This window comes from Podarcis muralis, chromosome 7, assembly GCF_964188315.1.
Source record: "Podarcis muralis chromosome 7, rPodMur119.hap1.1, whole genome shotgun sequence".
NCBI classification, from domain to species: domain Eukaryota; kingdom Metazoa; phylum Chordata; class Lepidosauria; order Squamata; family Lacertidae; genus Podarcis; species Podarcis muralis.
Genome location: NC_135661.1, coordinates 88,001,866 through 88,022,666, shown reverse-complemented (window position 1 = coordinate 88,022,666; position 20,801 = coordinate 88,001,866). Strand labels below are relative to the sequence as shown.

At 48.2% G+C, this 20,801-nt stretch overlaps 2 protein-coding genes across 2 annotated transcripts; both read left to right on the top strand.

Moving 5' to 3' along the window:
• The first annotated feature begins 92 nt into the window (after window positions 1-92).
• Window positions 93-6,161, top strand: LOC114603151 (uncharacterized). The gene is made up of 2 exons (XM_077932379.1): window positions 93-1,568; window positions 5,896-6,161. The coding sequence occupies exons 1-2, from the start codon at window positions 174-176 to the stop codon at window positions 6,052-6,054; spliced, it is 1,554 nt and encodes a 517-aa protein (XP_077788505.1). The 5' UTR covers window positions 93-173; the 3' UTR covers window positions 6,055-6,161.
• Window positions 6,162-6,171: 10 nt separating this feature from the next.
• On the top strand, window positions 6,172-20,243 carry LOC114601979 (uncharacterized). The gene is made up of 7 exons (XM_077932380.1): window positions 6,172-6,344; window positions 6,436-6,525; window positions 9,134-9,223; window positions 11,511-11,783; window positions 14,728-14,897; window positions 16,652-16,728; window positions 19,841-20,243. Exons 1-7 carry the CDS (start codon window positions 6,275-6,277, stop codon window positions 19,965-19,967), a joined length of 897 nt encoding a protein of 298 aa, XP_077788506.1. The 5' UTR covers window positions 6,172-6,274; the 3' UTR covers window positions 19,968-20,243.
• Window positions 20,244-20,801: the final 558 nt, after the last annotated feature.

The window sequence follows — 20,801 nt, the reverse complement described above, 5'->3', positions numbered from 1 at the left end:
GAATTTGTACCCACTTCCGGTTTCAACCTGGGCGCCGCCATGGGCACAAGTCGGAGCCGGAAGTCACTCTAGCCCCCGTCCTCTATGGCAGCCCGCGTTGGGCTTCCGCCGGAAGCGTCGCTGAGGGTGAAACTGAGGGGAAAGAGGCCTTTCGGGGCTCCCCGTCGAGAGCCATGGCGCCCGAGGAGGCCCAGGCGGGGCCTTCGCTTCCCGGAGCGCCTGCCTTGTCCCGCTCCGGGCTGCGGGTGTCCTTCGCGGAGGTGGCCGTGCGCTTCAGCCCGGGCGAGTGGGACCTGCTGGGCCCGTGGCAGAGGGCTCTGTACAAGGAGGTCACGCTGGAGAACTACGCCAATGTTCTCTCCCTGGGGGGGAGCAGCGCCCCGGACCCCTCGGATCCCGCCTGGAGGGGAGAACCGGGGCGCTTCGAAGAGGTCCTGCGCTCCCTCCAGGTGGTAGTAAAGGAGGAAGAGGAGGAGGAAGAGGCAGGCCAGGCTCTGTGTTCCCTCGAAGAGAGGCAGAAGGAAAACCGGGAGGCCAGAGGTTTGGCAGGTGACCCTATGCACGAAGGAGGAGGACCTTGTGCGATGCTGCCAGCAGGATCTGAGCACAGGGAGGCGCAAGGGAACAGCGCGCGCAGAACCCAGAAGACGGGCGAGAGACCCTTCCGGTGCAGCCTGTGTGAGAAGAGCTTCAAATCCAAGTCCAACCTTACGGAGCACCAGAGGGTGCACACGGGAGAGGCCCCCTACAAGTGCGAGCTGTGTGGGAAAAGCTTCAAGCGCAACTCCGCCCTGACGGACCACCGGAGGATTCACACGGGGGAGACCCCGTATAAGTGCGAGCGGTGTGACAAGAGCTTCATGCGCAAGTCGAGCCTTACAGTGCACCAGGTGACCCACACCGCCGAGAGGCCGTACGTGTGCCGAGTGTGTGGGAAAGGCTTCTGTTACAAGGCAAAGTTGATTGAGCATGAAAGGACCCACACCGGAGAAAGGCCGTATAAATGCTCCGAATGTGGGCAGAGCTTCAATTACAGCACCAGCCTTCAGGCGCATCAGAGAACCCACACAGGGGAGAGGCCGTATAAGTGCGCAGACTGTGGCAAGAGGTATACTTCTCACTCCAACCTTAGCGTGCACCGGAGAATCCACACGAAAGAGAAGCCTTTTAAGTGTTCAGAATGCGGGCAGAGCTTCTATTACAGGAACAGCCTTAAAGTGCATTGGAAAAGCCACACAAGGGAGAGGCCTCACAAGTGCTCCGACTGTGACCGGAGGTATACTTCTCTGTCGGGCCTTGTTAAACATCGGAAAATCCACGCTGGAGGGAGGCCTTACAAATGCATGGATTGTGAACAGAGCTTCCAGCTTAGCACGCAGCTTACTGCACACCAGAGAAGCCACGTAGGAGAGAAGCTGCACAAGTGTGGTAGAGGGTACAGTTCTCAATCAAACCTTGTTAGACATCAACTTGTCCACACGAACAAAAGGACTTTTAAATGCTCGGAATGTGAGCAGGGCTTCCAGTTCAGCGCACAGCTTATCGCACACCAGAGAACCCATGAAGTGGTGAGGACGTAAGAATGCTTGGACTGCGACAAGGGCTCTGCTTCTCCTTTCAATCTTTTTAAATGTAAAAGAATGCACCTTATAAATGCTCAAAATGCGAAGCCAGGCCTTGGGCTGGCTAACATTCAATGTCCTTCTAAATGTGTTTTGGAAGGGGGGGTGTTCTTGGTCTGCTTCTGCTTTTATTTTATGTATTTCATTCTCTTGTTTTGTACTTTATTGTTGTGAACCGCCCTCTGATCTTCAGATGAAGTGCAGTATAATAAATGAATAAAATAAATGTAACTCATAGGTTTGAAGGAGGCCCTCTCTTGCCTGCCTCTTTCCCTCCATAGGGACCCCCCCCCCCTGTGTCTGGGAGGAGCAGCAAGTTGCCAAGACATTTATTTTTTTAAAAAAAGCTTTTGAAATAACTGAAGGTCTGCTTTTTTTTTACTTCTCCTGTGATTAGACAGGCAAGAAAGAGCAAAATGCTGCAACCCAAATGCTTTTTCCTTCCACCCCGCATTTATTCTTGTTAGTATATATTTTTTTATACTCAAGGTGCCTTACAGATAAAAATAAGAACAGCTAAAAGCATCAAGGGGAGAGCCACTCATACAGAAAACAAACATTAATAGAATTAAAGCCATTTATAGAGATAAGATTTCGAAAAACAAAAAGTACGGTAAAAACAACATGGTACCAGTCGCCTCATTACAAGCAGTCATTCCCCAAAAGCCTGTTGGAATAAGATCTTGGCAGCAAGGAGGGAGCCAGCCTGGTTTCTCTAGGAAGGGAATTCGAAAGTCTAGGCACTTACCTCAAAAAGCACTTGCTTCAGTTCCGAAACTCCATCTGGGACCAAGTCTATTTACTCTGCATTCAGTGTGCTCTCATCGGTGGTTTGGGAAACACACTGCACACATTAATCACAATCTTTATCATGTTTCTTATAAAATACTGCATTCAACCAGCTTCAATCCAAACTCAGAAAATGACCTAGTCTGCATTTTTTGCCAGTAACGTGTACACAATTGTAATCTAATCCCTAATTTTAAGGACTCTTCTATGACTTTCCCAAATGCCATTATGCAATCTATGGTGTGACTGTGTTTGGAATACCACATACAGTTCTGGTCGCCTCCCCTCCAAAAGGGTATTGTAGAGGTGGAAAAGGTTTTAGAAAAGGGCAGCCAAAATGGTCAAGGTGGATGGGGAGGCTTCCCCTATGAGGAAAGGTTGCCATGTTTGGGACTTTTTAGCTTAGAGAAAAGGCGAGTAGGTGGCAGCATGATAGAAGTTAATAAACTGATGCATAGCACAGAGAAAGATGGTAGAGAAAGGTTTTTGTCCCTTTCTTACAGTAGTAGAGGGACGCGGGTGGCGCTGTGGTCTAAACCACAGAGCCTAGGGCTTGCTGATCAGAAGGTCGTGGTTCGAACCCCCGCAACAGGGTGAGCTCCTGTATCTTGGTCCCTGCTCCTGCCAACCTAGCAGTTCGAAAGCACATCAAGTGCAAGTAGATAAATAGGTACTTCTCCGGTGGGAAGGTAAATGGCGTTTTCGTGCGCTGCTCTGGTTCGCCAGAAGCAGCTTAGTCATACTGGCCACATGACCTGGAAGCTGTACACCGGCTCCCTTGGCCAATAAAGCAAGATGAGCGCCGCAACCCCAGAGTTGGCCACAACTGGACCTAACTGCGTTTGGAATACCACAACTGGACCTAACTGCGTTTGGAATACCACGACTGGACCCAATGGGCAGGGGTCCTTTTACCTTTACCTATACCTTTACAGTAGTAAAAATCGTGGAAAATGAAAAGGAATGCTGGAAGATTCAGGACAGATTAAAGAAAGAGGACTTCATGCAGTGCATAGTTAAACTGTAGAACCTCCTGTGGGAAATATCAACAGATAATAATAGCCTATTGTGAACCGCCCTGTGATCTTTGGATGAAGGGAGATATACAAATCAAATCAATAATATTCCTAAGCTTCTTAATAAGCTGAAAAACACACTTGATATTTTACTCTGCTGAAAGGCTTCCCAGTCGCTTGTTCTTTGTCTCTCCCACACGTGGGTCAGGAGGTTTAAATTTTAATCTACAGATTCGTTCCCTTCCAAATTCCAACCCCTCGCACGGGAGGCAACCTAGTAAGGTAAAGGGACCCCTGACCATTAGGTTGAGTTGTGGCCGACTCTGGGGTTGCGGCGCTCATCTCGCTTTATTGGCGGAGGGCGCTGGCGTACAGCTTCTGGGTCATGTGGCCAGCATGACTAAGACGCTTCTGGCGAACCAGAGCAGCGCACGGAAATGCCGTTTACCTTCCCGCTGGAGTTGTACCTATTTATCTACTTGCACTTTGACGTGCTTTCAAACTGCTAGGTTGGCAGGAGCAGGGACCGAGCAACGGGAGCTCACCCCGTCGTGGGGATTTGAACTGCCGACCTTCTGATTGGCAAGTCCTAGGCTCTGTGGTTTAACCCACAGCGCTACCCGCATCCTTTAAAAGAGGACAAGGGAATTTCATGGAGAAGGAGAGGGCTACTGACGGCTACCAACCAGGATGGCTCTGCCCTGCTGCCATAGTTTGAGGCAGTAGTAATGTTTCCGAATTCCAGTTGCTGGAAGCCACAAGAGGGGAGAAAGCGCTCTTGTGTTCGAATCCTGCTTGTTGAAAGGTATTGATGGCTACTGGCCACGACGGCTGTGCTCTGCTCTCCACCGTTGGAGGGGAAAGGGCTCCTGTGTTTGGGTCCTGCTGTGAGAACAGGATGCCATGGCAGATGGGCAACTGGCCTGGCCCAGCAGGCTCTTCTCCCCCCCCCCCCAATTTTTTATTGATTTTCCACATTTATCACAAAAATCACATAACAAAACACACAAGAAAAACACATTACACTACAATACATTAAACACAAAGAAAAATTGTTTCTTCAAATACCTAATTCTCATTTCATTGATAACTGACTTCCTCAAAACCCCTGTAACTGAATTTCATTACAGTAGTGCCTCGCAAGACGAAATTAATTCATTCTGCGAGTTTTTTTCGTCTTGCGAATTTTTCGTCTTGTGAAGCACGGTCAAGTAGCAACTGCACCTCTTCAAGCGGTTTTAAGAAAAAGGAAACAAACTTGCAAGACGTTTTTGTCTTGCGAAGCAAGCCCATAGGGAAATTCGTCTTGCGAAGCAACTCAAAAAACGAAAAACTCTTTCGTCTTGCGAGTTTTTCGTCTTCCGAGGCATTCGTCTTGCGAGGTACCACTGTATATCACCTATATAACACTTCTCCAAATTCATATTTCTAATAATATTAACTCCTTTTATTTACTAACCTCTCCTTTATTAATATTTTAATCCTTAATATTTACTATCACATATTCTCATTCTACCCCTAAGCCTATTTATTATTTCCAAGAATTTTCTATTTATCTTATATCACAATATTTAGCTAAATATTCTTTGAATTTCCTCCAATCCTCATGTATCTCCTCCTCTTTCTGGTTGCGGATTCTTCCAGTCGGGTCGGCCAGCTCCAAAAAGTCCAACATCTTCATCTGCCATTCTTCTATTGTTGGTATTTCTTGTGATTTCCAGTTTTTGGCTAATAAAAGTCTTGCCGCTGTAGTGGCATACAAAAACTGTCTAACATCTTTTTTGGGGCATTTCCAGTCCTAGTATTCCAAGTAGAAAGGCTTCTGGTTTCTTAATAAATGTATTTTTCAACATTTTTTTTCCAACTCATTATAAATCTTTTCCCAGAAGTCTTTCACCTTGGGACATGTCCACCACATATGATAAAAAGTACCTTCTTTTTCTTTACATTTCCAACATTGATTATCATTTGTATGATAGGTAAAGGGTAAAGGGACCCCTGACCATTAGGTCCAGTCTTGACTGACTCTGGGGTTGTGGCGCTCATCTCACTTTATTGGCTGAGGGAGCCGGCGTACAGCTTCCGGGTCATGTGGCCAGCATGACTAAGCCGCTTCTGGCGAACCAGAGCAGCGCACGGAAACGCCGTTTACCTTCCCGCCAGAGTGGTACCTATTTATCTACTTGCACTTGGACGTGCTTTTGAACTGCTAGGTTGGCAGGAGCAGGGACCAAACAACGGGAGCTCACCCCGTCGTGGGGATTCAAACTGCCGACCTTCCGATCGGCAAGTCCTAGGCTCTGTGGTTTAACCCACAGCGCCACCCGTGTCCCTATGATAGATCTTTGCTAATTTGTATGATAGATCTTTGCTAATTTCACCGGGGTTAAGTACCATCTAGACATCATTTTCATAATATTTCCTTTTAACACAGTACATGCAGTAAACTTAATCCCTTTCTTCCACAGCTTTTCCCAATCTTCCAGCATTATATGGTGTCCAACATCTCTTGCCCAAAGCAAGCTCTTCTTAGACTCCTACAGCACATCTCAAAAATTACACGTCGGGAGAATCACTTGCCAATCTCAGCAGCCTTTTGCTGCCCCCAGGGAAACAAACAGAAGTGAAGAGAAAGTTAGAGATGAGAGAAGACTTTCACTTCTCAAATGACATCAGCCCAGTCAAGGGAGGGTTTTTAATCATACATGGCTGACTCCACCTGGTCTCCACAAGCTTCTGCAGCGACGAAACCCCTTTTCAGCAGAGACCAAGTGACTTCCCTCCAAAGTACCATAAGTCACTCTCGGGTGCCACGAGAGCAGTGACCCGGGTTCTCCCATCCCCAGGATGTCTCAGGATGTGACTTACGCGGACCTGAGATTCGGGAAGGTTCCTCTGGAGAAGATCCAGCGGCAAGGTACTTTCTGTCTGTCCAAACCTCCCAACGGCTTTGCAGCTTTTTCAATACTACGGCAAAGTTTACTGCTCATTCCCGTCTCCTTTTCCAGAGACAACTGAGGAGGAGCTCGCCTACGAGAACGTCCAGGGGGCCAAGCCTGAGGAAGAAAAGGCCCCCAGCAGCTTAGAGCCTGCAAAAGGTGAGTGCTGAGTATTGCCCTGGTGAGGTAGGTCTTGCCCCTGCCAGGGAGACCTCCTGCCAGTAAGGACTGGAGGGAAGATGCTTGAAAAACCACCTCCTTACCTGCAAAACCTCTCAGGTGTTGAGATTGGCAGAGGGAGCCTTCTTGGTGGTTCCTCTCCCCTCAGAGGCTTCTGGGGTGGTCCAGCAGGACAGGGCCTCCTTTGTGGCGGCCCCTAAGCTGTGGCACCCTCATTGCACAGCTTCCAGAGGATGCTGAAGACACACTTCTTCCCCCTGGCTTTTGACCCTGGCTGTGTGTGTTCTTGACGCCTGCTTCTTGGGAGAAGGGCAATGACAGGCCTAGACAGCATCTTGAGAAGTAGAGACGTCACCTTGCCAGCAAAGGTCCGTATAGTTAAAGCTATAGTTTTCCCAGTAGTGATGTATGGAAGTGAAAGCTGGACCATCAAGAAGGCTGATCACCGAAGAATTTATGCTTTTGAATTATGGTGCTGGAGAAGACTCTTGAGAGTCCCATGGACTGCAAGAAGATTAAACCTCTCCATTCTGAAGAAAATCAGCCCTGAGTGCTCACTGGAAGGACAGATCGTGAAGCTGAGGCTCCAGTACTTTGGCCACCTCATGAGAAGAGAAGACTCCCTGGAGAAGACACTGATGCTGGGAAAGATGGATGGCACAAGGAGAAGGGGACAATAGAGGACGAGATGGTTGGATAGTGTTTTCGAGGTTACCAGCATGAGTTTGACCAAACTGCGGGAGGTAGTGGAGGACAGAGGTGCCTGGCATGCTCTGGTCCAGGGGGTCACGAAGAGTCGGACACGACTAAACGACTAAACAACAAAGTGTGTGTTCTTAAGGACCCAACTTATTTTTGTGTGACTGTAGTTTGTTTTAAATATGGTGCTCTAATTGCTGTTACCCTCCCTGGGACGTTTGGGTAATGAAAGAAGTGTCTACAGGACTAGATGGGCTTGACCCAGGAGGCAATTCTTGTGTTTAATGTTTTAGTTATTCCAGTAGTGATGCTGTTTGCTGCTTTGGGCTATCATTTAGGAAAGGGAGGGTGGTAGGTTATCTTTCAAACAAAGCATAACGACAGCGCCTGCTTCTGAACTCTTAGGGACTAAATGTTCTGCATACATAGGAGGTTTCTTGTACACTTCTCTGTTTTGCTGCTGAGTTCACTGGCTCCCACTACGTTTCCAAGCACAATTAAAAGTGTTGGTTCTGACCTTTAAAGCCCTAAACGGCCTCAAAGGCCCACTATACCTGAAGGAGCGTCTCCACCTCCATCGTTCTACCCAGACACTGAGGTCCAGCACAGAGGGCCTTCTGGTGGTTCCTTCGCTGCGAGAAGCCAAGTTACAGGGAACCAGGCAGAGGGCCTTCTCGGTGGTGGCACCAGCCCTGTGGAATGCCCTCCCACCAGATGTCAAAGAGAAAAATAGCTACCAAACTTTTAGAAGACATCTGAAGGCAGCCCTGTTTAGGAAAGCTTTTAATATTTAATAGGTTATTGTATTTTAGTGTTTTATTGGAAGCCGCCTAGAGTGGCTGGGAAAACCCAGCCAGATGGGCGGGGTATAAAGAATAAATTATTATTATTATTATTATTATTATTATTATTATTATTATTATTATTATTATTATATTCATTGTCCTCCTCTCCTTGCCCCTCACAAATGCATTTCTTTCATAGTTCTAATTTGGAAACAGCATGGTGTTTCATGAATATTGCCGTGAGCTGATTTGTTCTGGAGATGCAGATCCTCTTCCCTCCCCCCCCCCCACAGCTTTTTAGAAGACATCTGAAGGCAACCCTGTTTAGGGTTGAGCCAGTGTGGTGCAGTGGTTAAGAGCGGTGGACTCGTAATCTGGTGAACCGGGTTCGCGTCTCCGCTCCTCCACATGCAGCTGCTGGGTGACCTTGGGCTAGTCACACTTCTCTGAAGTCTCTCAGCCTCACTCACCTCACAGGGTGTTTGTTGTGGGGGAGGAAGGGAAAGGAGAATGTTAGCCGCTTTGAGACTCCTTAAAGGGAGTGAAAGGCGGGATATCAAATCCAAACTCTTCTTCTTCTTCTTCTAGGGAAGTTTTTAATGTTTGATGTTTTGTCGTGTTTTTAATATACTGTTGGGAGCCACCCAGAGTGGCTGGAGAAACCCAGCCAGATGGGTGGGGTATAAATAATAAATTATATTATTATTATTATTAGGGGAGGGATCATAGAATTGTAGATTTGGAAGGTGGCCCCCCCCAAAGGTCCTCTAGTCCAACCCCCTGCATTGCAGAAATCACAACTTGAGAATCCCCGGCAGGTAGCCATAAGACCTCTTTTAAGAACCAGATGCCCAAATGGCAAATCAGGAAGCAGGATCTCTCCCACTCCTGCAGTTTCCATCAACTGGGATTCAGAATCGTTCCCTGCCTCTTGACTGTGGAGACTGAGCAGAGCCACAGTGGCTAGGAGCCTTTGGTAGCCCTCTCCTCCTCCTCCTCCACGAATTTTCCCAGCTCGATTTTGAAGCCGTCCAAGTTGGACATTCCTGCCTCCTGTGGGAGGGAGTTCCACAGTTCATCCCCTCCCCGGGTTTCTCTTCTAGGGCCGAGGCGTCAAACCTACTACGCAGCTGTGGCCCTCCTGGCCGTCTCCCTCTTCTTCTTTGCCACCACTGTTGGATTCGCAGTCGGTTGTGAGTATTTATTTAAGCTGTTTGTTACCTGCCGCTCTTCAGGATTCACGTGGTCCCAGACTGAGGAGCAACTTGCAGCAACACAGTATTTAACCGAAACACAGCCTGATGTGGAATCAAGCAATATCTTCTTCTTCTTCTTCGTCGTCTTCTTCTTCTTCTTCTTCTTCTTCTTCCTTTTCCTTTTCTTCTTCTTTCTTCTTCTTCTTCTTTTTCTTCTTTCTTCTTCTTTTTCGTCTTCTTCTTCCTTTTCCTCCTCCTCTTCCTCCTCCTCCTCCTCCTCCTCCTCCTCTTCTTCTTCTTCTTCATCATCATCATCTTCATCTTCTTCCTCTTCTTCTTCTTTGGCGATCTCTTGTAGCCGAGTAAGATTGTCTTCCATAAACACTGTTTTAACAATGAGTCCGTAAGTGACTGTGGAGGCCAATTCTGGACCCACACATCCTTCCACAGTGGGGACATAGGTTTCCGGACGGGAGTTGATCCCGGTGTGGATTTGCCAAGCGTGCCTTCCTCTTAACACGTTTCTCCCTTGCGTCCTGAGTTTGAGTGTCTTCAAAGCCCATGACACCTTTGGTCAAGGCTGTTCTCCAACTGGAGCGCTCGCAGCCCAGTGTTTCCTAGTTGTCAGTGTTTATACTACTTTTTTTTAGATTTTACACATCACTTGGGAAGACAGGCGAACTAATATCAGTGTACTGGAAGAAGCAAAGATCACCAGTGTTGAAGCAAGCAATATACAGAGAATGTAACTGCACGAGCTGAGAGAGGCCAAATGCCTGCTCAAATATTTACCTGCCACTGGAGCTCTGCTAGCATTGGTGCTCAGTAGCAGCCATGTTCCCATGAGAGCACAAATATCTAAAAAGAGCTCTCAGGCTGGATCAGGCCAAACATTCAAACAGGTGCCTGAAAGGGAGGCCCCAGAGCAGGTCCTGAGTGCAAATGTATTCTCCAACTATTGTTCCCCATTATCTGGTATTCAGAGGTAGACTGTGCCTGGGCATGGAGGTTCTGCTATCTCAATAGGCCTCCATAGGAAGAGCCTGGCTGCTGGGTCAAGCCAGTGGTCCATCTAAGTCCAGCATCTTGTTTGCACAGTGGTCAATCAGATAGACATGCCGGGAAGAAGACCGTAGGTGGGAACTAAATACACCAGCTAAGTGAAATTCAGAGGCAGGCAGCCTCCAGCAGTTTCCCCTCCAGGGTAATGGGAGAGGTGGGAAATGGCAAATTCACATAGCCTAACTGAGGATTTCTTCAAAACAGAGCCAGAACAGCTCTGGGTGTGTCTTTATTTATTTTTATTTTATAAAACGTATGCATCGCTCAACTGTAAAACACTCCCCCTCTGCCCCCCAACCTCAAAGGGGTTTAGAAAAATTGACACAATCCAGTTACCACTTAGGAAAAATTAACAGCAGTGATTTAAAACTTTTAACCTGAGAGGCAGTGACTGGCCCAACGTCAACCCTAGTAGACTTCATGGCCTTCAAGTGGGGATTTTATTTCATAAAATTTATATACCGCTGGATTGGTTTTTTTTAAAAAAACAAAACAAAACCCAAAAACAAGAAAATCAAGAAAAAATTCAAAGCCATACTTTGAAACATACAAACAGTTAAAATACTTGAAACAGATTAAAACTTCCTTTTTTAAAAAGTTTTTTTATTCAAAATTAAAACAAGACATTATCCAAAAACATATCATCCTTGTTTTTCCCCCATTCCCCCCCCCATTTTTCCTCCCTCCCCCCTCACAACAACCCCCGACTTCTCTCAGTTCCTCTCTTTGGTTTCTCTGAGACTGCTGTTTCCTGCATGTTACACAGTTGTATAGATCCTCAAACTATTTAGCTGGTTATTATCCATAAAAAGTTTGTGAATGTTTATTCAAAGCCAGCCAAGGAGTCCAGTTCGCTTTGTTGCGTCTTCAAATACTTTGTAAAGGGTTCCCATTCATCCTTAAAGTCACAGTTATGCTTGTCCCGTAGCTTATATGTCAGTTTTGCCAGTTCTGCATAGTCCGTCAATTTTTCTTGCCACGATTCTTTAGAATCAACCAAAGAATCAGATTAAAACTTCCTAAGACGACGGGGCCTCACACCTGTTAGCAGTTGTGGTGCGGCGTTTTGCAATGACCGCAGCTTCCGAACACAAGGGAAGCCCCACAGAGAGCGCATTGCTGTAATCCAGCCTCTCTGCCCTGCTGCCTGCAGCCCAGCCCAGAGCCCCCAAGCGAACAGCATTGTTGGCCCCCGGTCATCTCCCTCCCCTGTGCTTTGCAGACTGGCAGGTCTCCCGGCAGTTCGGCGAGGCTTCCCAAGCCCACGCTGCAAACAGTAGCGCCCTGGCCCAGAGGATCAGAACCCAGGAGGAGAGCCTTGCTGAGGCCCGGGAGATGCTACGAGAAGCCGAGGCGGGACTCAAACGCGCCGGGGAGCAGCTGAGGCGAGCAGAGAGCAACCTGACCTTCCTGCGTCAGGACCAGGGCAGACTGGAAGAGAAGAACCGGGAGATGGAGACCAATCTGACACACGCCAGATCTTGCCAGCAGATCGGTACGTCCAGTTTGCCACTTTTTCCAGCCGGGCTGGGAGGGCTCCCATTGCTGATCACTGCTGCCAAGGGTCATGGTGTAATAAACAAAAATCTGCCCTTATTCCCTTATGAGGGACACAAGAGCCCTTATAGAGTCCTTTGTAGGTTCTCCATCGGTCGGAGAAAATAACAGAGGCCAAACAGAGAATATTGAGAAGCAAAGCAGCTCGTAAGCCTGGTCTTTATTGATCTGTTGAAACAGGGTGCTCCCCTCTCATGCAGGAAAGGAGGAGGACCCAGAACCTATGTGTGCCCACCCTTATATAGTAAAAGGTAAAGGGACCCCTGACCATTAGGTCGGCGTGGCTGACTCTGGGGTTGCGGCGCTCATCTTGTTTTACTGGCCAAGGGAGCCGGCGAACAGCTTCCGGGTGCTAAGCGACCCCTCTCTCCTGAGAGGAGCACACTCGTCTTCTGGCATATCATTGCAGAAGAAAGACTCAATAAGTAGCTCTAAAACTACTTAATTTACATTCTGTAATACAAAGACTCCGTTAGCACGTCTGTGCTCTTTGAGCACCAGTACAGAACAGCATCACAAACAGAAGTGGAACTAACTTCCAACCGTACTCAGACTTTCTGTCTCACTCTCACTCAGACACTCACATGATGTATACAAAACACATTACAACAGTACCACTCGCTGAAACAGCTCAGATAGATAAAAATCCTAACATAAACATGGCTGCTGCATTGCACCACGTACTATTTCAGACATGCGGATGATGCACTCATTAGGCGCACTATATTTAGGACACTTTCATTAATTTTCCCGTAACTGGGGTGATTCTTGCCCAGCAGAACCTGCACGCAAAAGACATGTGTTCACACTTCCTGCGCTGTCTGTGCGACGGCGGCTGAGCGCTCTTCATGCTCTGATGCTCCAGCAAATGTGGGCGATGAGCTGCGTCTCTGCCTTCATTTCTGTTGTCAAAACTGCCATTTGTTCATTTCTTCTTAGCTGCTGATTTCTCCCTAATGGCCACCACTCCTTTGTTTTACTGGTACCAGAATCCCCTGGAACACTGGTTTTCAACATTTTGAGCCCACAGCTGCCTTGACCAACCACATTCTTTCTGCGGGGGGCGGAATCCCCACTTGCGCTGGGCTGGGGTTCGTGAATCACCAGAATGAGTTTCCCCTGTTCTGCCCCCCACGGCAATGGGAGATTCCCCTCCTTTTACTAGTGCTTGCCAAACTAAAGAATCTTTTCATATTGCTGGTAAAGGGTAAAGGGACCCCTGACCGTTAGGTCCAGTCGTGACCGACTCTGGGGTGGTGTCGCTCATCTCGCTTTACTGGCTGAGGGAGCCGGCGTACAGCTTCCGGGTCATGTGGCCAGCATGACTAAGCCGCTTCTGGCAAACCAGAGCAGCACACAGAAACGCCATTTACCTTCCCGCCGTAGCGGTACCTATTTATCTACTTGCACTTTGACGTGCTTTCGAACTGCTAGGTGGGCAGGAGCAGGGACCGAGCAACGGGAGCTCACTCCGTCGCGGGGATTTGAACTGCCAACCTTCTGATCGGCAAGCCCTAGGCTCTGTGGTTTAACCCACAGCACCACCCACGTCCCATATTGCTGGTACCCAGGGGCAAAAAATTATGGAAGCAGAATGAATAAAGCAGACCTTCCCAGATGCCCCTATTTTCCAGGGACAGTCCCGGATTTACAGAAGCCATCCCGGTTTCTGATTTGATCCCGGAATGTCCCACTTTTCCTTGGGATGTCCCTATATTCGTCAGGTAAATGTTGGAGGGTCTGGAGTTATGCAACCCCCGAGCCAAGGAGATAAGTAACTATACAACCTTTAGAAGACACCTGAAGGCAGCCCTGCATAGGCAAGGTTTTTAAAAATGTTTAATGTTTTATTATGTTTTTATGTATGTTGGAAGCCACCCAGAGTGGCTGCAGCAACTGAGTCAGATGGGCAGGATATATATAATAAAATTATTATTATTATTATTATTATTATTGAATAGGACATCTCCATTTTCATCAGAGAAATGTTGGAAGGTATGATAAAGTAGCAAGAAATGTTAAGCCAGAACAAACATCAGTTGGCCATAATGACTGGCAGTCATAGGAGAATTGCCGTCCGGGTTAACACCTGCCTTGATTTTACAGTTTTATATCTTATTTTTTTACCCAAATTGTTTTATTTATTGCAAGATCTTTTGTTGTGTAGCATGCAAATAAGGGTAGTACATTTTTTTTTTGGGGGGGGGGACTTATTTCTGGCCTGAGACGACCCTGGAGAGGACCAACTTTTGTGGCTTTTGGGTTTCTGCTAATATTACCCAAGTTTGGGCTCTGGGGTAAACTAAACGTCTCACTGATGCCTCCATCTGTCTAAATGCATGGCTTTACAGTCAAGCAAAGAGTGCATAAGAGTGTATGGTTTTTTCCCTTTCCCCTTCAAAAACCTGCTCTTTAGTGCTGAATCGGTGCAAACAGCAATCTTTGGAAAACCTGAATTGCCATTTGTTCCAATTCAGCATTAAAGAATGGATTTTCCTGGGGGGGGGGGGAGTGACATGGACATGGACTGGAAAAATTCTGCCTAGGAAGTGAGGGGCAAAAGGGTAGTGCGGATGAGTCCTTAAAAGGTAAAGGGACCCCTGACCATTAGGTCCAGTCGTGGCCGACTCTGGGGTTGCGGTTCTCATCTCGCTTTACTGGCCGAGGGAGCCGGCGTACAGCTTCCGGGTCATGTGGCCAGCAGGACTAAGCCGCTTCTGGCAAACCGGAGCAGCGCACGGAAATGCCATTTACCTTCCCGCCAGAGCCGTACGTATTTATCTACTTGCACTTTGACGTGCTTTCAAACTGCTAGGCTGGCAGGAGCAGGGACCGAGCAACGGGAGCTTACCCTCTCCTGGCCCTTTGTGTCTCCTTCCCAGGCTGCTGCCCCCCTCAGTGGAAGCTCTTCCGATGGAAATGCCTGTGGATTTCAGCGGAAAAGAGGACTTGGGCAGAAAGCAACTTTGACTGTGCGATGAATGAATCCCTGCTGCTTGTTTTGAGAGACCCCTGGAGTGCTGAGGAGCTGCAGCGTTCCCAAGTCTTAATGGTCTGGTGGAAACGGGTAGCATGGCCTAATGGGTGGGGTGAGGGAGGGAGGGGCTCCACCGTCAATCCTGAAGGGGGAACTGGAAGGCCACTCCATGCTCACAGCACAGAAAAGGGGAAAGGCGAGGGAAATATGGCGTTCACTGCCAATCTTAAAAAGCGGAAAGGACCCTGTTGCAACTTTGCTGCCTCTCCTCAAAGGCTGTCTGTTGAGGGATGCAGACTGGCTGCAGATCAGAGCAGGATTGGGCCCCTGCCTTCCTGCTTTTTCCCTTTATGTCACTCCTCCTTGCCGCCTGCAAGAGCTCCGAAATGAGGCAAGTATGGTGTATTTTATAGTATAGTATAGTGTATTTTTTATATGCCTGTTGTCTTTGTCCACGGAGTTTTCTTGGCAGGGATACTGGAGTGGCTTGCCGGTTCCTCCTCCAGGTGGATCACGTTTGGTCAAAACTCTCCACTATGACCTGTCCATCTTGGGTGGCCCTGCACGGCAGAGCTCATAGCTTCTCTGAGTTATTCAAGCCCCTTCACCACGGCAAGGCAGGGATCCATGAAGGGGCAGTGATTCATGAAGGGGATTTTTTGACCCAACTGCGGGAGGCAGTGGGAGACAGGAGTGCCTGGCATGCTCTGCTCCAGGGGGTCACGAAGAGGTGGAAACGACTAAGTGACTAAACAACAACAACGTGTATTTTAAAATGGGGTTTCAGAGTTTTTAGGGGGTTTTATAGTATTTGTTGTTGTTTAGTCGTTTAGTCATGACCGACTCTTCGTGACCCCCTGGACCAGAGCACGCCAGGCACTCCTGTCTTCCACTGCCTCCTGCAGTTGGGTCAGACTCATGTTTGTAGCTTATAGTATAGTATAGTGTATTTTAAAATGGGGTTTCAGAGTTTTTAGGGGTTTTTGAATGTTTTATGTAGTTTTTCAATTTCATTGTTCTGTATGGGATAATGACAATAAAGATATATCGTATGTCGTATATCATAAGGGCTGTGATAAGGATGCGCTATTTTCGAGACTTCTGTACTGTGGCTTTTCTTGTCCCAGAGCAGGAAACGCGTTCCCTCTCCCTACAGTTCGAACCCCAGGAAAGTATGATATGTTCTTATATGATATGATATCTTTATTGTCATTGTCCCATACAGAACAATGAAATTGAAAAATCTACATAAGACATTCAAAAACCCTTAAAAAACTCCGAAACCCCATTTTATACTACAATATACTCCTATAAAAAGGTAAAGGGACCCCTGACCATAAGGTCTAGTCGTGGCCGATTCTGGGGTTGTGGTGCTCATCTCGCTTTATTGGCCGAGGGAGCCAGCATACAGCTTCCGGGTCACGTGGCCAGCAGGACTAAGCCGCTTCTGGCGAACCAGAGCAGCGCACGGAAAGGCCGTTTACCTTCCCGCCAGAGCCGTACCTATTTATCTACTTGCACTTTGAGGTGCTTTCGAACTGCTAGGTTGGCAGGAAATATACTCCTATAGAGACCGCGTTAAGTAGCCGAACAGACAGCAGAAAAGAGCTCTGTGGGACCTCAACGATGGCCCTCTTGTCTTTGGGGCGGCTGTGGGGAGGGACGGTTTCCCTCAGCTGTCTTCCTGATCTGGCCCCGCTGAGAGGGAAATTGAGTTGGAAGAAGGCGCTACCACCCAGCCATCAAACTAGCAGCCCCCTCTCTCAGTAGACATGGCGTGAGGCTGGTCATTCAGGACTCCAACGCTTTGCTTCTTCTCCTAACTCTAGAACTCTCTGCGTTCAATGCCATTTTGGATTGGGCTGAAAGGAATATGGAAATGGGAGGATAATTCACTCTATTCAGGGTAAGTAGAGAGGCACTGAGCTGTTTGCCACTCACTAAGGAGCAGAACGTAGCACATCATTCTGCCCAGACACTGAAGTCCAGCTCCGAGGGCCTTCTGGCGGTTCCCTTGCTGCAAGAAGCCAAGTTGCAGGGAACCAGGCAGAGGGCCTTCTCGGTAGTGGCTCCCGCCCTGTGGAACGCCCTCCCACCAGATGTCAAAGAGATAAACAACTACCAGACTGTTAGAAGACATCTGAAGGCAGCCCTGTTTAGGGAAGCTTTTAATGTTTAATAGGTTATTGTATTTTAATATTCTGTTGGAAGCTGCCCAGAGTGGCTGGGAAAACCCAGCCAGATGGGCGGGGTATAAATAATAAATGATGATGATGACGACGTGGTTCTGCCTCCTTTTAATGCCCAACCAGACTCGCACTGGCCATTTGCAGGGAGCCTCCAAGGAGCGACAACTCACAGTGCAAAATCACATACCCTCCCAGTGCTCCCTTTTTCCAGGGACAGTCCCAGGTTCTCAGAAGCTGTCCCAGTTTCTGACTTGATCCTGGAATGTCCCGCTTTTCCTTAGGGCGTTCCTATTTTCTAATAATAATAATAATAATAATAATAATAATAATAATAATAATAATAATTTACTATTTATACCGCGCCCATCTGGCTGAGTTTCCCCAGTCACTCTGGGCGGCTCCCAATAAAGTATTAGAAACAATACAGCGTTAAATGTTAAAAGCTTCCCTGAACAGAGCTGCCTTCAGATGTCTTTTGAAGATAGGATAGCTACTTATTTCCTTCACATCTGAAGGGAGGGCATTCCACAAGGTGGGCGCCACTACCGAGAAGGCCCTCTGTCTGGTTCCCTGTAACCTTACTTCTCGCAATGAGGGAACCGCCCGAAGGCCCTCGGAGCTGGACCTCAGTATCCGGGCTGAACGATGGGGGTGGAGACGCTCCTTCAGGTATACTGGGCCTTTGAGGCCGTTTAGGGCTTTAAAGGTCAGCACCAACACTTTGAATTGTGCTCAGAAACGTACTGGGAGCCAATGTAGGTCTTTCAGGACCGGTGTTATATGGTCTTGGCGGCCACTCCCAGTCACCAGTCTAGCTGCCGCATTCTGGATTAATTGCAGTTTCCGGGTCACCTTCAAAGGTAGCCCCACGTAGAGCACATTGCAGTAGTCCAAGCGGGAGATAACCAGAGCATGCACCACTCTAGTGAGTCAGTCTGCGGGCAGGGAGGGTCTCATCCTGCATACCAGATGGAGCTGGGAGACAGCTGCCCTGGACACAGAACTGACCTGCGCCTCCATAGACAGCTGTGAGCCCAGAATGACTCCCAGGCTGCGCACCTGGTCCTTCAGGGGCACAGTTACCCCATTCAGGACCAGGGAGTCCTCCACACCCACCCGCCCCCTGTCCCCCCAAAACAGTAATTCTGTCTTGTCAGGATTCAACCTCAATCTGTTAGCTGCTATCCATCCTCCAACTGCCTCCAGACACTCACACAGGACCTTCACCGCCTTCACAGGTTCTGATTTAAAAGAGAGGTAGAGCTGGGTGTCATCTGCATACTGATGGAGAAATGTTGGAGGGTCTGGTGTTATGCAACCCCAGAGTCAAGGAGATGAGTAACTATGCAGCCTTTAGAAAACACCTGAAGGCAGCCCTGTATAGGGAAGGTTTTTTTAAATGTTTAATGTTTTATTATGTTTTTATATACAGTCGTACCTTGGCTCTCAAACAGCTTGGCTCCTGAACAAATCGGTTCCCGAATGACCGAAACCTGGTTTTCGAACAATTTTTGGAAGCTGAACGTCCGGCACGGCTTCTGATTGGCTGCAGGACACTCCTACAGCTAATTGAAAGCAGCACCTTGGTTTTCGAACGGTTCCGGGAGTCGAACGGACTCCCAGAACGCATTCTGTTGGAGGACCAAGGTACGGCTGTATGTTGGAAGCCACCCAAAGTGTCTGGGTCAACCCAGTCAGATCGACGGGGTAACAACAACAACGATGTAATAAAGGTAAAGGTACCCCTGCCCATACGGGCCAGTCTTGACAGACTCTAGGGTTGTGCGCCCATCTCACTCAAGAGGCCGGGGGCCAGCGCTTTGTGGAACACTTCCGCAGACACTTCCGGGTCACGTGGCCAGCGTGAAATCGCTGCTCTGGCGAGCCAGAGCCGCACACAGAACGCCGTTTACCTTCCCGCTAGTAAGCGGTCCCTATTTATCTACTTGCACTTTGACGTGCTTTCGAACTGCTAGGTTGGCAGGCGCTGGGACCAAACGACGGGAGCTCACTCCGTCACGGGGATTCGAACCGCTGACCTTTCGATCGGCAAGCCCTAGGGTCTGTGGTTTAACCCACAGCGCCACTGTAATAGGATGTCCCTATTTTCATTGGAGAAATGTTGGAGGGTATGAAAATAAGTATTGGCCCTGGAAGAGCTCATCCAAACTTGCTCGTGCAAGGCCACTTTTCCCCAGGGATTTACTGCTGAATCGGAGCAAATGTCATTTTGGTTTTCTCTGGACTGATGTTTGCTCCAAATTCTCACTAATGAGCTGGTTTTTCCCCATGGAAAGTGGTGGGGCAGGGGCAAAAGCACTTGTACCCATGCCTAGAAAGCGCAGGGCAAGTGGAAAATAATAATAATATAATAATAATAATTTATTATTTGTACCCCGCCCATCTGGCTGGGTTTCCCCAGCCACTCTGGGCGGCTTCCACAAAGACCAAAAATATACTAAAATGTCACACATTAAAAACTTCCCTGAACAGGGCTGCCTTAAGATGTCTTCTGAATGTCAGATGGTTGTTTATCTCTTTGACATCTGACGTTAGGGCGTTCCACAGGGCGGGAGCCACCACCGAGAAGGCCCTCTGCCTGGTTCCCTGTAGCTTTGCTTCTCGCAAACTGCTTGGACCCAGGCCTTATAGATATGGGGCCAGAGGGAGTGGAGATGAGCCCGGGGCAGCTGACCTGGGTCACATTTGAGCCGTTTGGAGATGGTCAAATCTGGCTTCCAAAGCCACTACAGATAATTCAGAATGTGAGCATTACAAATGGCAAGGCAAGCTGTGACCTTTTTGCTTTGTTGATTCATTTTCTTTCAGACCTCTGAAACGTAAACCTAATAAGGACTGTGTGCAGGTGAGCCAAGAAGGCCTGAAACAAGAATCCTGTGGCAGAAAGTCTCTGTACATCTGTCAAAAGATAGCCAGGTCCAGTCCCTGGTCATGAACAGCTGAGAGTCAGAAGCTTTTTTGATCTACTGCAAATCACCCAGAGATCTTGCAGGAGGTCCAGATCTATCTCCTCCTAACCCCTGGTCTGTCTGGTGGTGTGACCGCTCTTCTTTTACAAGATACCCATGGCCCCAGCCCACGCACACACCTTTCCCAGTATTCAAACAAAGGCTAAAGACAGCAATCGATATCCGTGTTTTTATGATACTGCCTATTTTGTAAAGAGTTTAAAATAAACTGCTTATTTCAGAATAAATTGGCACTTGTTGTTGTTGATTAGTTGTTTAGTCGTGTCCGACTCTTCGTGACCCCCTGGACCAGAGCACCCCAGGCACTCCTGTCTTCCACTGCCTCCCACAGTTTGGTCAAACTCATGCTGGTAGCTTCGAGAACACTGTCCAACCATCTTGTCCTCTGTCGTCCCCTTCTCCTTGCGCCCTCCATCTTTCCCAACATCAGGGTCTTTTCCAGGGAGTCTTCTCTTCCCATGAGGTGGCCAAAGTCTTGGAGCCTCAGCTTCAGGATCTGTCCTTCCAGTGAGCACTCAGGGCTGATTTCCTTCAGAATGGGGAGGTTTGATCTTCTTGCAGTCCATGGGACTCTCCAGAGTCTCCTCCAGCACCATAGTTCAAAAGCATCCATTCTTTGGCAATCAGCCTTCTTTATGGTCCAGCTCTCACTTCCATACATCGCTACTGGGAAAATTATTATTGCAAAGGTGTCTCATGTCCCCCTGACCTAGTCCAGTATCCTCTTCTCACAGTGGCTGAACGGAAGCCTGTGGGGAAACTGCTAGCAAGGATCCTCTCCCTTCCTCCGGAAAAACAAT